This window comes from Lactuca saligna, chromosome 3, assembly GCF_052625555.1.
Source record: "Lactuca saligna cultivar CGN05327 chromosome 3, ASM5262555v1, whole genome shotgun sequence".
NCBI lineage: Eukaryota > Viridiplantae > Streptophyta > Magnoliopsida > Asterales > Asteraceae > Lactuca > Lactuca saligna.
In genome coordinates this window covers 182877500-182894262 of record NC_136419.1, presented here as the reverse complement: position 1 = coordinate 182894262, position 16763 = coordinate 182877500, and the positions used below count along the sequence as shown (strand labels likewise).

Genomic DNA, 16763 nt, shown 5'->3' with positions numbered 1-16763 from the left:
ATTTTCTAGTGAATACCTAGTGACCATACCGCATGACCTTAAATAAATATCTACCACGACCGACTTTTAATGGTTGACCCACCACGCACACACGTGACATGTCTATCATTTCTTTATAAAATTTATCACCCATTTGTTAAGTTGAGCATAAACATACATTATCCGCATGTCTTTTTAAGAAAGGGTTTCATGTACGTTTCTATTTTTAGGATGTGTTTGAGTTAGTTTTATTTATGATAAAAATAATTTTTAAGAAAAATGTTTATTTATTTTTAGGATGTGTTTGAGTTAGTTTTATTTATGATAAAAATGATTTTTGAGAAAAATGTTTATTGACTTATGATTTTTAGGAAAAATTGTTTTTAAAAGTGTTTGAATAAGAAAAACTGTTTTTCAGAAGTAAAATGTTTAAAAAAAACTAAAAAGCTATGATTTCTAGCTTTTTGAAAGCTTTATTTTTACCTATCCAAAAAACTGTTTTAAAAAATGTTTTTAAATACACAAACACAAGCTGTTTTCACTACTTAATTTAAGATTGTTGTCTCTCTTTTAAAAAATCAAACAAAATCCTTTTTATTTCGTTTAAAAGGAAAAAAAAAAAAAAAAAAAAAAAAAAAAAAAAAAAAAAAAAGCCAATTTACCCGTCTACTCATAAAGCAAATTAAGCAAAAGATTCGAATAACCACTAATTTCCCGTCCATCCAGCCAAATAGGCAGATCGGTCCATAACAAAATTTCAAGTCATTTTCATTACAAAAAACGTTTTTTTGAAGGAATATCGTGTTTCAATTTGAATGTGTTTAATGTTTCAATTCGACACAATTGCACTGTATTTATTAGATCTAAATCTAAATACTATTTTTTTTTCTACATCAAACAATAAAATTTGGTGTTTACACATCTAATAACTCAGATTATTTCAATAATCAAAATTATTTTTATTATTTGTTGAAAGGGCAACAGAAACATTGCACATACACACGCAGTACGAACATCAAAATCTCATCAATAACAAAATTAAGATTTAAGACCTCGTTGTGGTTGCTTTGCTTAGGCGGTAATCGCTTTAATCCAGGCAGGCCTTGACTGGATTTCTGCAGCCCACGCGCTGACCTTCGGCCGCGCGTCAAACAACTTCTTCACCCGTGTCCCCATCAAGCACTTTAAGGTAGGGAGGTGGTGGAGATCCACCAACGTGAAGCAATCTCCGCCCAAATACTTGCTCTCCGACAGCCGTGATTCGTACACGACAAGCAACTCCTCCATTTTAGCCTCATACTCTTTCACTATCGCTTCGTCGGGAGTCTTCCCATACATCGGTATCAAAAGAAGCTCCCACACCAATTTCGAAGCTATCGGTTCATATTTCTGGGATTCCACTTCCATCCACACTGCCACTATCGCCATTTTCTTCGGATCCTCGAATATCAGATCGTTCCCCTTATTAGGGTACGCGTGTGCTATGTATTGAGTAATCGCCCTTGATTCTGAACCAAATTAATTACTTCATCAAAGTCCTAATGATTTCATTATAATTTACAACCTACAAATCATTTGAAACGATATGAATTCCTTATACAAACTAAAATCGATTACCGAACATCTTGAGATCACCATCCTCAAACGCTGGAACTTGGCCGAAGGGCTGCAGAAGTAGAGAAAGAGAGAGAGAGAGAGATACAATAAATGAAATTCGAACATTCTACGATAGTATTAGATAAATTAGGTTTTACTTACGTTACGAGAAAGAAATTCAGGTTTCTTGTGTTCTCCGGTGGCCATGTCGATGGTTATGAACTCGTACTCAATATCCTTCTCAGCGAGGACAGCCCTGACTCGGTTAGTTGCGGTTGAAAGAAGGGAACCATAGAGTTTAATGGCCATGATTCGATTATGGTATGCAAACAAGCAGTAATATTATTGGTTCATGTGTCGACAGGTTTCTGCAACTTCAATTCACAGAAAGAGGGCTGAGAATGAGGATGATCCTTCCAGATGTGAGCAGCAGCACGAGTAGTGGGTAGTGGGGCTATAAATAATAAAGGGTTAGTGCTATAAATACGGGTACACAAAAACACTATTCCCCCTCAGATAGAGGGGATACACACATTTGGGGTACGTAAAAGAATTGCTATAATATCGATTTTCTTATATACAAAATTCCACAATATCGATTTCTCTTCTATGAACAGATAAAAAAAAAAAGGAATTGAATACATTCGAATTAGCCGAATTTTACACTATGTGCACCGGTTGAATCATAAATGAGATTTTAATCTCCATGTTTTTTTATTCTAATAAAAAAAAAATTTATTCTCTTTTTACAATAAGTCATCTTGATAGTCATTCTAATTAATGTTATATTCTAATCAATGTTATGTGATACAAACACATTCCATGTATAGGAGTCAAACTAGAAGAGTGGTCGAGTCACCTGCATAAAGATTTGGTCATATTCAATTGCCACTAAAAGTTTCTTGCATTAGTTTAGGACTCACGATTTAATTCCAGTATGCATGTTTCCCTTAATTTTAGTTAGCAAATAGTTTAAGATTTCCATAAATTGTAACCAGCATTTTGATTAAGAATTAAGCAGAAAAATTGTCTTAATATCGTCTTGTTTATCTATCTCTCATCTCTAGTTTCTACAGGGGACTTGTCATCCATTTAATTTGCTATATCAACTTGTGCTTTCATCATCATCTCAATGCTTCTAAATACCGAGTTCGGCTCCACCTTCGACAACACCATGCCTCCAAAAGCAGGAAGCCACGACAATGCTGGAAATCCCATCGCCGCCCTTCAAGCACACATGATCCATATCGCTCAATTGTCATCGACACCAAGTTGGATCAATTGATCCAACATACGACCAATCAACGCGTCACCCAGACTCCACCACCGCCACCACTGCCCCCGCGCCCTAACAACCAGAACATCTGACCACCCAAAATCCTCCTTCCCAACTTCAACGGTACCAACCCTCTTGATTGGTTGTTCCAAGCAAACAACTATTTTGAGTATTATGTTGTTATTGTCACTCAACGAGTTGCTCTTGTTGTCTTCTATTTCATCGGAGACACATTAAGTTGGTATAAACATCTCGCAAACAATCAACTGTTGGGAAATTGGCCATAATTTTCCCGCTCTTTGGAACTTTGCTTTGGCCCTTCCATGTATGAGAATCACCAAGCCACCTTGTTCAAGCTCTAACAAATGACCTAAGTCTCTGCCTACCAAACGACCTTTGAGAAAATTAGCAATTGTGTCACAAGTTTGGGAAACGAGGCCCTTCTTAACTATTTTCTTTCCGGTTTAAAGGTCGACATCCAAAATGAAATTGCTCTACACCACCCCACGTCTCTCTATCAAGCCTATGGTCTCGCTAAACTAGTGGAAGACAAGCTTCATGCTCAATTCTTGTCGCCTGAGGGTCCCCCCGACCCTCCACCAACGGACCCACCTTTGTTGGCTGCCCCCTCTTCGCCTAACCCACCACTCCCGATTAAGAAATTGACCCCTGCTGAAATGCAAAAACGTCTGGCCGAAGGCCTTTGTTACAATTGTCCCACCAAATATCAACCGGGTCACCAATGCAACCCACCGAAATTCCTTCTCCTTCAATCGGAGACAAGTCCACCTTGGCCTTACATTACACAGACCGATTTTGGCCTTGAGGACAAGTCCATTTTTCAGGGACAGAGTATTGATACAAACACATTCCATGTGCATGAGTCAAACTAGAATAGTGGTCAAGTCACGTGCATAAAGACTTGGTCATACTCAATTGCCACTAAAAGTTTCTTGCATTAGTTTAGGACTCACGATTTAATTCCAGTATGCATGTTTCCCTTAATTTTAGTTAACAAATAGTTTAAGATTTCCATGAATTGTAACCTGCATTTTGATTAAGAATTAAGCAGAAAAACTGTCTTAATATCGTCTTGTTTATCTATCTCTCATCTCTAGTTTCTACAGGGGACTCGCCATCCATTTAATTGGTTGTATCATTATGTCATTTATAGCCTTTCATTCTCACTTTCAAATTTCAAATTTTAAATTCTCTCCTCTAGTTACATTAAATTAATAACATTAGAATAAAAATTAAAATAAAATTAATACAGATTATAAAGTTACATATTTATTCAAATCAACAATTATAATTTTATATATTTAAAATAAAATCTCTTAATTAATAACTTATTTAAGATAATTGATTAATAATTTTCAGTTTTTATTCTGAAAGTTTAATTAATTTTGTAACCGTAGTTTCCACGAGTTATAAACTAGTTTTAAAATATATAATTAAATCCTCTCTAATAAATAAAAGTTTACTTGTCACTTGTCACACTCTTATTCTAACTTGCTAAATGTCAATTTGTGGTTATTTTAAATTAATTTTTTTTCCACATGTCATTTTATGAGTTTTTCTATTTTATTAAATTTCACATAATATTTAATGTAATACTTGCAATAAATGTAGCAATAAATGAGTATTAATTTAATTAATAAACTTACTTTTTAATTTCAAAATTTCCAAAATTAAATTTCATTAGTTTTTTTTATTATTTAAATTATTTGTTTAAATTTAAAAGATAAAAAATATTTCCATTATAATAATTCATTATTTTTCTTATTTTCTTATAAATGCAAAGTTCTCAAATATTTTGACATTTATATTTAACTTTTTTTTAGTTAACCTATGTAATACATGAATTTTACAACTAGTAAGTATAAAATTGACAATATTGGTGCGTTCCTAACAACATGCCACGTGATCAAATTGGTTCTTTATTTCCCTTTTTCAACCACAACTATATATATATATATATATATATATATATATATATATATATATATATATATATATATATATATGAATGTGTGTTCAAATGAGAACTTTTCTTAATTTGAGAACAATTCAAACCTTCAAACATATAAAAAAAAAAAGTTCAATTCCATCCACACCCACCCGCTCTATTGGAAGTCCCTTTCTCTCGTTTGAAGATGGAACACCTGAGTCCAACGGACCATCGCCCTAGTCACCAGAATGTCGTCGGAATAACCGATCGTTGCCTCTTTACTCCCCCCCCCCCGGCCTCTACTCCTTCCATATTAGGAAACAATGTTTGTCCGTCTCTTTCTCTCCAACGAGTATGTTTCTCGATCTGGTTCTAGTGGCAATCATATCCTTATGATTTGGTGGTACCAAATCACCGAGCAATTGGACTCGATTTCTTCATTTTAAAGCCATATAAAAAAATTGTTCATCTTCATCCTCTATAATCCACCGTCTCTCCACAAAAATCAGAAGCAAGTAACCCTATTTAACCAGGCCACCATAGTAAAGTTGATGTCTACAAACATGATCTATGAGAGCTTCCAGGTAGTATTTTTTTCAAGTATGTACACCTGCGTTTTTCGACGTAAATTGACTCAATTTATAATAAAATTCATGAAATTAAGCTTATAATGAACAACTAATCTAGTGTCAAATACTTGATTTCACATAAGAAGACGTTTTATTTGAAAATTTATGGTTTTCTTGTTGTTGATGAATTATAAACTTGCTTGTTTATTCACTTGTTTTTGTGAGGAATTATGTGTATAGTTGGATTGTTTTTATTGAGAAAAGTAGGCTCTAGGGGATGGATTGGAGTCTATTAGAGAGTTGATTGCCACTGTAGGATTTCATGCACACAAGGTGTTTGTCATATTGTCTGAAAGAACCTAATAAGTGTAAAAGTAGCATTTTATGTGAAAATCCATAACTTTGAACCCTTATCAAGCCAAGCATTAAGGCCCTTATGTTAAATTGAATTTCACATCTCAATAGCCTAAGTAAGTAATCAACAATCATGTTAAAAATGATAAACTTAAGGCTTAACCATTAATTCCTTAATAGAACACCAAAAGGCATTTAAAAGCTATTATGATCAGTTTTCCCAAATCTCCTCCAACTTCAAAAATTCGTGCAATTCAATTAGGACACCTAAAAATCACAAGACTTAGTTTTCTAGAAATCTTAATGTGTCTAGTTTCTACAAAATCTGAATCAGAATTCGAAATTCCAACTCTTTATGGGGTGAAATTGGCAATCTTCTTAGGTTGGTCCATGTTATCACAAATTTCATGTCTTGTCTTCAAAAAATCATAATAAATTCATCAAAACTATAAATGACAAATTCCAAAGCCTATAGTTAGATATGGATGTATAGTTTGTCATATATAAAGGGACTGGTGTAATTCTTAGTAGATTGGTACAGTTTATTCCAAGAGTGTTGAGTGGTTCTGAAAGTGACAGCTAAAAGTTACTAACTTGTAAATTTAATATAAAATAAACCAAAAATCATTAGAATGAGATCTTTATATTTCTGAAAAGATAAAAGGGGCAACTTTATCAATATAATTTTGTCAAATTTAATAATGGGTTGAAAGTTAAGAAAACATATCCCAAATAGAGCACTACAATCAAAGAGAAAATAAGAAAATATTTACATAAGTTTAATAAGATTAATATAAAAATCACAAGCTAAATAATGTTATAACTTTTGTGTAGGTTCTAGGAAAGGAAAGAATCCATCTTGCTCATGCTAGCTACTTTTCAAGTTCAAGGAGGCGAGTTACATTAAGTCTCCTATTATGTAGGCATTACTTGTTTTATGTTATTGTTCACGGATACCCTAATCCGGTAGAGTGAACAAGGAAAGGCAGAATGTAGTTTGTTTTCTAGTGAGACAAGCAAACAAGATTCATTTATGTGTTCTAGATTCTTTAATTGATCTCGTGTATGAAATCACATGTGATTATATGATCTAATCACATATGACTTATATGCACAAGATTCATTTTGTGTGTTTTTGATTTAATAGTTGTTCTTTGTTCATATTAATTGTATGTGATTAAATACATAAAATAACATATGATTAAATACATGATAACAACTATTGAATTGATAGTGCAAATTTGAATCTTATTCACATAAATCATATGTGATTAGATATGTATAATCACATGTGATTAAATACACGAGAACAACTATTGCATCGAGAAGACGAAAATGAATATTGCCCACATAAATCATATGAGATTAGATACATATAATAACATGTGATTGTGTGTATCTAATCACATATGATTTGTGTGGCTAAAATTCATTTTCGAGTTCTCGATTCAATAACTGTTTTTTTTTTCACTTTAATCATATGTGATTAAATATATTTAATCAGATGTGATTATAAGTTTGTAATCATATATGATTTTAATTGGGAAAAACGAATCTTGTCTATATAAATCATATGTGATTAGATACATACAATCACATGTAATTATATACAGGATAACAAATATTAAACCAAGAACACGAAAACAAATCTTTATCCAGATTAATCATATGTGATTAAATACATATAATCACATGTGATTATATTAATCTAATCACATATGATTTATGTGGACATAATTCATTTTTGCTTTGTCGATTCAATAGTTGTTCTCATGTATTTTATCACATATGATTATGTGTTCAATCGTATGTGATTAGGTACATGAGCATTGTAACACTCATAAAAAAACATTTGAAAATATTAAACTTTTAAATAAAGACAAAACCAATCTTCATTAAAATTTGTTTTCAAAATAAGTTTCACATTAGTGTTTTCCCAGAAAATCATAACAGAAAACATAAGGAGGTGCACGATCAAGCCTTCCCTTTCTCGTAGTCATTTGAAGTACTTGAAACATAACCAAAACTATAAGCCCAAAGCTTAGTGAGTCTTCCCCAAAATACCAATACAAACAACAATACTAAAATGATAACAACATACTATGGGCCCAATCAACCATCAGGTAGGAATACCCCAGACCCTAAATCATTGAGTTGGAATGCCAGCATACTATGGATCCAGTCAACCTTCAGGTTGGACTAACTGAGGCCCTCAACCATCAGGTTGGGATACCAACATACTATAGGTCCAATCATCCTCATGATAGAATACCCTCATCCCTTACCCATCGGGTTGGAATGCCCCGGCCTATTGGTTTATGTACGAAACAGAAAACATCAACCACCAATCAAATATATGCACATATAATAGATAATCATATAACAATCTACAGTCAGTCAAACAGATATAATAGACCACTAAGCATAACAACATGCATAACATAATATCAATCTACTGGGCCGACATTGGTGCCTTCGACCCGCAAGTACAGTGAGGAAAACTCACCTCACACTGACATATCAAACAGAACCTATGTCCGCTAGCTCACGAAAACCTCGAACTATCATAATAAAGAAATCTTTAATTAATAATTGGATTATCGCCTCAAATTTCTTAACTCATAATTGTCCATTAACTATTCCTTAACTGGGCCAAAGCCCAAGTCCAACCTTGATACAAAAAGGTCCAAAATATATAAGGCCCATAAATGACCCAATTTTCAATATTAGGCCCAACTCCCTAATAGACCTCATCCTTAGGCCCAATTCACTTAACTGGCTCATAATACTTCTATTCAAAAAGTCCATTAAGATCCTAAGCCTAAAATGGCCCAAAGATGGCCCAAAACCGAAGCCTAACTCGCAAAAGCCCAACATTGAGCATACGTTGGGCGTACTCCGAGGCTATACGGGGCATATGTGAGCCTCACATTGACTGCAAACGGGGGCGTTGATTGCATACACAGGGCATACTCCATTTATGTGGGGTGTACCCTCATAGAGTTCAAAACTCTAATAAGTGCTTAATATCCTTAAGCACTTAAGCCCAAACTCCAGATCCATCGATCAAGTTTATCTCAGAACTATAAAGTCTCAAACTTTAAGACTTTAGACGTCCAAAAAGTCCTTAATGCATGGTATTAATCCATTAAGACCTCCTATAAGCAACATGAAGCCAAACTAGCCATGATACCTCATTTTTATAACTTAGAACCCTTCCTAAGGTTTGAAAGGACAACTTAAAATGTCCAAGACAACTCATGCACAATATTGAGACTTTTGGGACAAGAAGAGTACCAAAAAGCTAAGAAAACAAGATCCAAACAATATAAGAACAACGATAGAAGCTTTTTACCTTATGGAGCTTCTACATGACAAGATGATCTCAGATCTACAAGCTTGCCTCACTCTCCAACACCTTGATGCAACTTCTTCTTTTTCAACCACACAAGAAACACACTCTTAGGTTTCTCACACACACAAAAGAGAAGCTAGGGTTGCCAAGAAATGATCTTGGGACTTGGAGGCTGAAAGGATGGGGGTAAAGGGTCCATAATATGGTTTAAATACCCAACAAAACCTAAAAGTTAGGGTTGCACCCAGACATACGTACGCTCTACGTACTAGGGCGCACCCTAGTACGCCTAACGTACTCATATGTATGCTTAGCGTACTCCCCCTACGACTAGAATTAACAATTTTCCTTTCGGGCCTCTTAGGGCTAAATTCAACCAATTTCAAAGACCAATCATGACATATTAATTTTCTAAAGGAAGGACTTAAAAATACCTGGAAACACAGGATGTTACAAGCACAAGTTTTGATTTGAGAAGGCAAAAATGAATGTTGTCCACTCCAAATCATATGTGATTATATATATATATATATATATATATATATATATATATATAATCACATGTGATTGAATACACAAAAGCAATTATTTAATCGAAACCACAAAAATAAATATTGTCTACATAAATCAGATCTGATTAAATACATATAATCACATGTGATTATATGTATCCAATCATATATGATTTATATGGATGAGATTCATTGTTATATTCTCGATTCAGTAATTTTTCTTTGTCCAGTGTAATCATATGTGATTAATACATATAATCGTATGTGATTATATGTGTCCAATCATATATTATTTATATGGACAAAAAATAATGATGTATATATAAATCATATGTCATTAGATACATATAATCACATATGATTATATACACAAGAGCAACTATTGAATCGAGAACACAAAGATAAATATTGTCCACATATATCATATGTGATTAAATGCGTATAATCAAATGTGATTAATTATATGAGTAATACTATTGAATTGAGAAAGAAATAATGAATCTTGTCTACATAAATCATATGTGATTAGGTACATATAATCACATGTTATTATATGTATTTAATCACATATGATTTATGTGGACAATATTCATTTTTGTATTTTTAATTCAATGGTTGGTCTCGTGTATTTAATAACTCACGATTTATGTGAAAAAGATTTGTTTTCACTTTCTTGATTCAATAAATCATATGTGATGAAATATATATAATCACATGTAATTATATACATGAGAACAACTATTGAACTAAGAACATTAGAACAAATTTTAGTCCATATTATTTATGTGTGATTAAATACTTATAATCACATGTAGGTGGTGATGGTGGAGAAGGCTGGTAGGGGTGACATGTGGGTTGGTGATTATAGTGGGTGGTATGTGACAATGTCGACCGGTGATGATAGGTGGTGGAGACGGGTAAAGGTGATAGGTGGTGGTGGTTGGTGGTGAGGGTGGTGATGGTGTGTGGTGGTTTTGGTGGGTGATGGTGGGGGTGGTGGTGGCAGGTGGTTGTGTTGGGTAGTGAAGGTAGCTGGTGGTGATGGGTGGTGGTCGGTGGTGATGGGTGGTGGTGGAGGTGGTGGTGGTGGTTTGTGGTAATGGCGGGTGGTGGTGGTCGATGGTGATGGGTGGTGGTGGGGGTGGTGATAGTTGGTGGAAGCGGGTGGTGGTGATGGATGGTGGGTGGTGGTTGATGGTAATGACAGGTGGTGGTAATAATGATAGGTAGTGGATGGGTGGTGGAGGTGGGCGGGTTGTGGTTTTGGTGGGTGGTAGGTTGGGGTGATAAGGGCGAGTGGTGGTGGCGGTTGGTGGTGATGGGTGGTGTTGGTGGGTGGTGGTGATGGGTGGTGGTTGGTGGTTAGTGATAGTGGCGGCTAGTGGTCATAATGATGGGTAGTGGCTAGGTGGTAGTGATGGTGGTAGAGGTGGGTGGGTGGTGGTGAGTGATGGGTGAGGGTGATGGCGGCGGGTGGTAGTGGTTGGTGGTGATGGGTGGTGGGTGGTAGTAGTGGCATAAGGTGGTCATAGTGTTGGGCGAGTGGTAGTGATGGGTAGTGGAGGTGGATAGTGGTGGGTGGGCGGGTTGTGATTATGGTGGGTGGTGGTGATGGTGACGGGTAGGGTTAGGTGGTGGTGGGTGGTGGTGATGGGTGGTGGTGGTGGTGGTGGATGATTGTCACAACTGACAAAAATTAGATTAAGATGTGAACACCTTTAATAGGTCATAGTGGACCCAAAACTCCATTTAGCATTTTTTTAGGGCTAAAACACTCTTAATGGACCGAACCCTTCATAGTGGGCCAATAATCCCTCAACTTAGTTCTTTGGGCCATAAGATATTCTTATTGGGCCTTTTGGGCCAAAAACATATACTAAGACTTCTTTGATGGGCTGAAAAACTCTTTTGGGCCATCATGTGGGCTGAGACCCCCCCCCCCCCCCCCCAATCGGTTGGCCCAAATAAAAATTAAAAATAAGGGAAAGAAATGGTGGATATTAAATGTGACACCTCAATATTATATATCATATAATAATGCAATTATCCTCCATACATCTAGGAAAATTTTTTCCCAACATACTTCAAGACACAATATCCTCCCCTCTCCTCCCTTAAATTCGGCCACTCTCCCCTCTCTTACCACTCTCCTCACTTCATTCCACTCCTAATTCCCTTTCAAAACTTCAAGAAATCTTCTCACTTCCTCTTGCAAATTTCGTGACTTTGGGGTGGGATTTCAAGAGCTTTGCATCAAGTATTATCATCTTGGTAAGTTTACTTCACGCTTAAGTTGTTTAACTCCATTCTATGCTAAGATCTTCCCTTCAAATCCACTTTATTTTCGGGTTTATGCTCTTAGATCTACCACCATTTTGAGATCTTACCAAAAACTCAAGCTAGGTTCAAAGTTCCATATTCTTCTTCATCCACATCTCAAAAACCCCAAAGGTGAGCTTCATACCCCCCTTGTTTTTGGTTTTATGTGTTTAACTTTTAGATCTTTACTTGAAAATGAAGTTTATCACTTGGATCTTCATATAAACCTTGAGAAAAGTATGTGTCATCACATATAATACTTGTAAATTTGTAGATCTGGGATTTATCCACTTAAAATAGCAAAAACAAGTGTTGTGAACAAACTTAGATAACTTAAATTCAAAAATCAGCCCTTGACAGACAAGTTGTAGTCCAATCTCGAACTGTTTTGACCTCCTTAATGGTAATATTTTTCAAAAATGTTTTACATGAAAACATTTCAGGTTATTATCTTTAAAATGACTACTCTCACGTTTTCATACGTTTTTTCTACTATTTTTGGCGAATTTTACAAAACTGTCTATCAGATTTGAAATAATTTCGGACCAACCTGTGAAGGTGAGCAATTTCACACTTCTTAGAGGCCAATAAAAATTATGAAAAAAAATTAGGAACAAAGTAGACAAAATTTCCAAACTTCCAGAATTTACGGATCCAAATTTCGACTTATGATGATTTTTCTACAAATTTTCCAACAACTAGGTCTGAAAAGCAAAAAACTAGAAAAATGTGTATTTCACAAAAATCAAGCCAAAAATGATATTTTTGACAAAAATAGGTTTAAAATGTTATTTTTACCACAAACTAGTCAAAAACACAAGTTTTGAACAAAATAGGGGCTAAAGTGTTATTTTTACTATAATTGGGTCTTAATTGAAAACATTGTGGCTTATTGGACCAAGAACGTTATTTTTACAAAAAGTAGGCTTTTTATATCATTTTTGTAAATAATCGAGCTAAAATAAACAAAACAATAACAAACGGGTTAAAAACGATATTCTTATCCTTATTGAGCCTAGAAATAATATACATGTTTAGTGGGCCTTAGTGTCCTTTTATATGTATATTGGGCTCAGGATAGACATTCATATTCCTTTTGAGTTCGGAAATAATAGACACGTGTAGTGGGCCTTAGTGGTCCAGTTACATGTTTATTGGGCCTGGAAATGAGTTTTATATGTGTTCTTCTTTCTTTTTCGTGTAAATTTTTGATTAAGGATCTAGTGAGACTTGTCGGTTGGCACCTTTGAGTGTACAATCGTAGTCTGTAGTTATAACCAGAGTTTCCTGGAGGGAAAGCGAGAGTTTGTGTATAGATCTATAGGGGGTGACACCCCAGACCTGAGCTGTTCGCTACAGTTAGACTAGGCCAGTCTAGGATGACAAAAACCTTATCCTATTCCGTCGGCGTCCCAAAGACGCAAAGACAGGCGAAATTGTCATTATTTAGTATGGTTATAACGACTCACTTAGATGAATTAAGGTTATAAGATTTACGGGAAACCATCCTATGTTCTTTTTGGATTAAACTGGAAACCTTCTTTTCATAAAACGGAAATCTATACGCACCGGGACTCAACCACGGGGGTTGAGATCCCAGCATCATCTAACACACACAACATCGGGTTGTCTGGAAATCATTCTCTTTGTATTTTTGTAAACATTAACACACATGCATTAATATAAGATCAAACACAAATATTTCAAAACATTTCTTTTTAGAAAATATTGGATTTTTGAAAGCACTATGAAAACGATTCTAAACAAGTACAAAAACTATTTTTATTCAAAACTGCTTATGAACTCACCAACTTTTTAGTTGACGCTTTTCAAAACGACTTGTTTTCTCAGGAATTCCAATACCAGGTAATAAGCTCGACTATGAGGTCAAGTGGTGCAACTTCAAGAAATTTTACTTTCTCACTTTTGTGTAACTGATGAACAAATTCAATATGTAAACTATGCAAGCGTGTATGTTCAAAGTATGATGTTTGGTTACTATGTTTCATTCATATTCAATTGCTATGATACTATATACGAAGTCGTCCATCCTCGGACATTTCCGTCGTCCCGGTGCGGGGGTGTGACAATGATGGTCATGATTGGTGATGGTGAATGGTGGTGATGATGTTGGGTGGTGGGTAGGGGTGGTGGTGGTGGATGGTATAGTTTGGGTTGTGAGTGGTGTTGGTTAGTGGATTTTTAAAATTTTTTTACTTATTTTTTTATTTATATTAATATTATTTGATGATTTTTATTTAAAAAAATTATGTGGTCAAAAGTTCTTCTCAAATGTTCTCGCGATAAGAAATGTTCTCGATTGAACGCTCCCTATATATACATACTAAGTTACAACCTATGGTAACCATGGGTAAAAGATTTATATAATTTTATGAAACTCACAAAACATAAGTTTTATTTACACTTTTATATTGATTATTTAATATATATATATATATATATATATATATATATATATATATATATATATATATATATATATACACACACACTTTTATATTGATTATTTAAAATTTATATATATATATTTGAATATCCGATATACGTTATGTGAACACATTTAATATAATTATGATTTTTAGAACAAAATATAAATTTTAGATCCAGTTATAAGTAAAAATCGTGTAATACACAGATTGATAACATAAATGAGCAAAAATAACAATTTACATTGAAAGTATGTTGGTATAAATGATAGGAATGGTTCTTGTTACTATTTTTTGAGAAAAAAAGTTTGTAAAGCTCATTAAAATGTCATATTTTGGGACATAACTCTAAAATAACAGATGTACTTGGAAAAATCTATTCATGACGGATAAAAAAGAAAAACACTATAACATTCTACTATATGAAAAATGTCATTTAGAATATTATACTTTCAGTATTGACATCAATATCCTGAAAGTAAGAAAAATAATGCACAAGACTTGAACTCAAGACCTCAATAACAAAGTTTCTCATTCTTTACTGATTGGACAAACATGCATATACAAATATACATAAAAAAAAAAACAATAGTCACAATCAAAATGACAAACCCGTGTAGCTCCAACATCCGCCTTACCAATTCCCAACTCCTCTTCCGAATAGATCACTAAATTGTCTCCTAATTTCCTCTTTGGTATGTCAGTTTGCTCATTTTCAAAGAAATTCAATAAATTTGATTCTAATAGTGATAATAATAAAACATGTATTTTTAATATGTATTAAAATAGCATTGTTATATTTAAAATTTAATAGACTGGAAAATATAAAGACAACCAATCATTAAAATGTTGTTATATGTAAAATTAAAAACTAAGGTAACGTAAAAAACACATAAACACAAAATGATAGAAAAACTTAAAGTTGAACGTTGTAATTTGAAGAAAAAATAGTAATACGCTATAATCGATATTAAATGAAAGTTGAATACTATACTCGAAAAAGGAAATGCTAAAATTAACATTTTAATGAAAGTTAAAATGCTATAAATGAAAAAAAAAAGTAAAATGATATACTAAACATTAACATGAAAATAGATTTCTATAAACTGAAAAAAAAATGATATGATATAATCAAAAAATAATCAAAAACTGTTTATTTAAGAAAATAAACTCTTTTTATTTTATTTAATCTGAACACTCAAAAGTGTTTATTTAAGTAAAAAAATTATGATGCCCATATATATGTCGTCATTTGGTAAGCAAGTGAAGGAACCACTGCTACACTTAACTTATTTCTCAACAATGTTGTTTCCCATAAATGCATAACTATAACGTCCCGATTCTCAGGTATTATCTAAATATGAGTTTTTGTGTTAAGCCCTACTCGACGAGTCAGTTGATCTACTCGTCGAGTAGCAGTGGGAAGGATCGCGGGTTAAGTGACCTACTCGACGAGTCCATATTGGGACTCGACGAGTAGGAGCTGGCAACTGAAACCTTAAATCCTGGGGTTGTGCACCCTATTTAAGGGAACACAAACCTCTTTCAGCCTTTTTTCATTCTCTTATCAAACCCTAATATGCGTGTGTGTATGTTTGCATTGTGTGTTTGAAGCCTTAGAAGGGGATATTAGTGAAAAGAGCTTAGGAAGCAAGTGGTTTGAAGCAAGGAGCTTGGGGGAATCCAGGTCTACTCCATTTGTCATCTCTTGGGAAGGTATCAAGCTGTTATCCTCCTTCTATTTCGTTATAGACCTCCTTGGTCGGAGATTAGGGTTCTTAGTTGGATTATAAAGTCATTTTCTAGAGTATGAGCCAAGATCTGAAGTTGTAACTTCAGATCTAAACTCTCTGAGGACTAAAGGACCATAAAGTTATTAGTTTTGGCAAGTTTGAGCCCCTCCCCATGTGTAAAACCCCATTTCAAGCATAGTTTGGGTTTTTTGAGACATTAGAGACACGCATGCACGTAAAGTTTGCAACTTTACGTGCTAAGCAGGCCTAAGGAGGTTGGATATACAATTTGGGGCCTTGCCATGGCTTAAAAGTTGTCTGCATGATAAAATAACTGAATGGACTTGGTGAGTCGCATAGTTGACTCGGCGAGTCACATGAAGATGGTCGTGAACTCGACGAGTTGGAAGAACAACTCGGCACGTTCGATGAAGATTGCCATAAGACTCGACAAGTTGAAGAACAACTCGGTGAGTCAGATGAGTTTTAACTAGGACACGTTTGCATGTATGTCCGTCGAGTTCAAGGACGGAACTCGAGGGGTGGCCTTAAGGGTTGATTGAGATTCAAAGGAACTCGACGAGTCACTCCGATGACTTGGCGAGTTGGAATGTGCTTCAGAGAACTCGGCGAGTACCCAAGTGTACTCGACGAGTTACGGTCAACATGGAT

General features: G+C 34.5%; 1 protein-coding gene across 1 annotated transcript; it reads right to left on the bottom strand.

The window, feature by feature from the left end:
* Positions 1-914: 914 nt before the first annotated feature.
* LOC145037587 (glutathione S-transferase APIC-like) lies at positions 915-2060 on the bottom strand. The gene is made up of 3 exons (XM_078986281.1): positions 1738-2060; positions 1597-1645; positions 915-1487 (listed from the first exon to the last, which is right to left on the bottom strand). The coding sequence occupies exons 1-3, from the start codon at positions 1882-1884 to the stop codon at positions 1051-1053; spliced, it is 633 nt and encodes a 210-aa protein (XP_078842407.1). The 5' UTR covers positions 1885-2060; the 3' UTR covers positions 915-1050.
* Positions 2061-16763: the final 14703 nt, after the last annotated feature.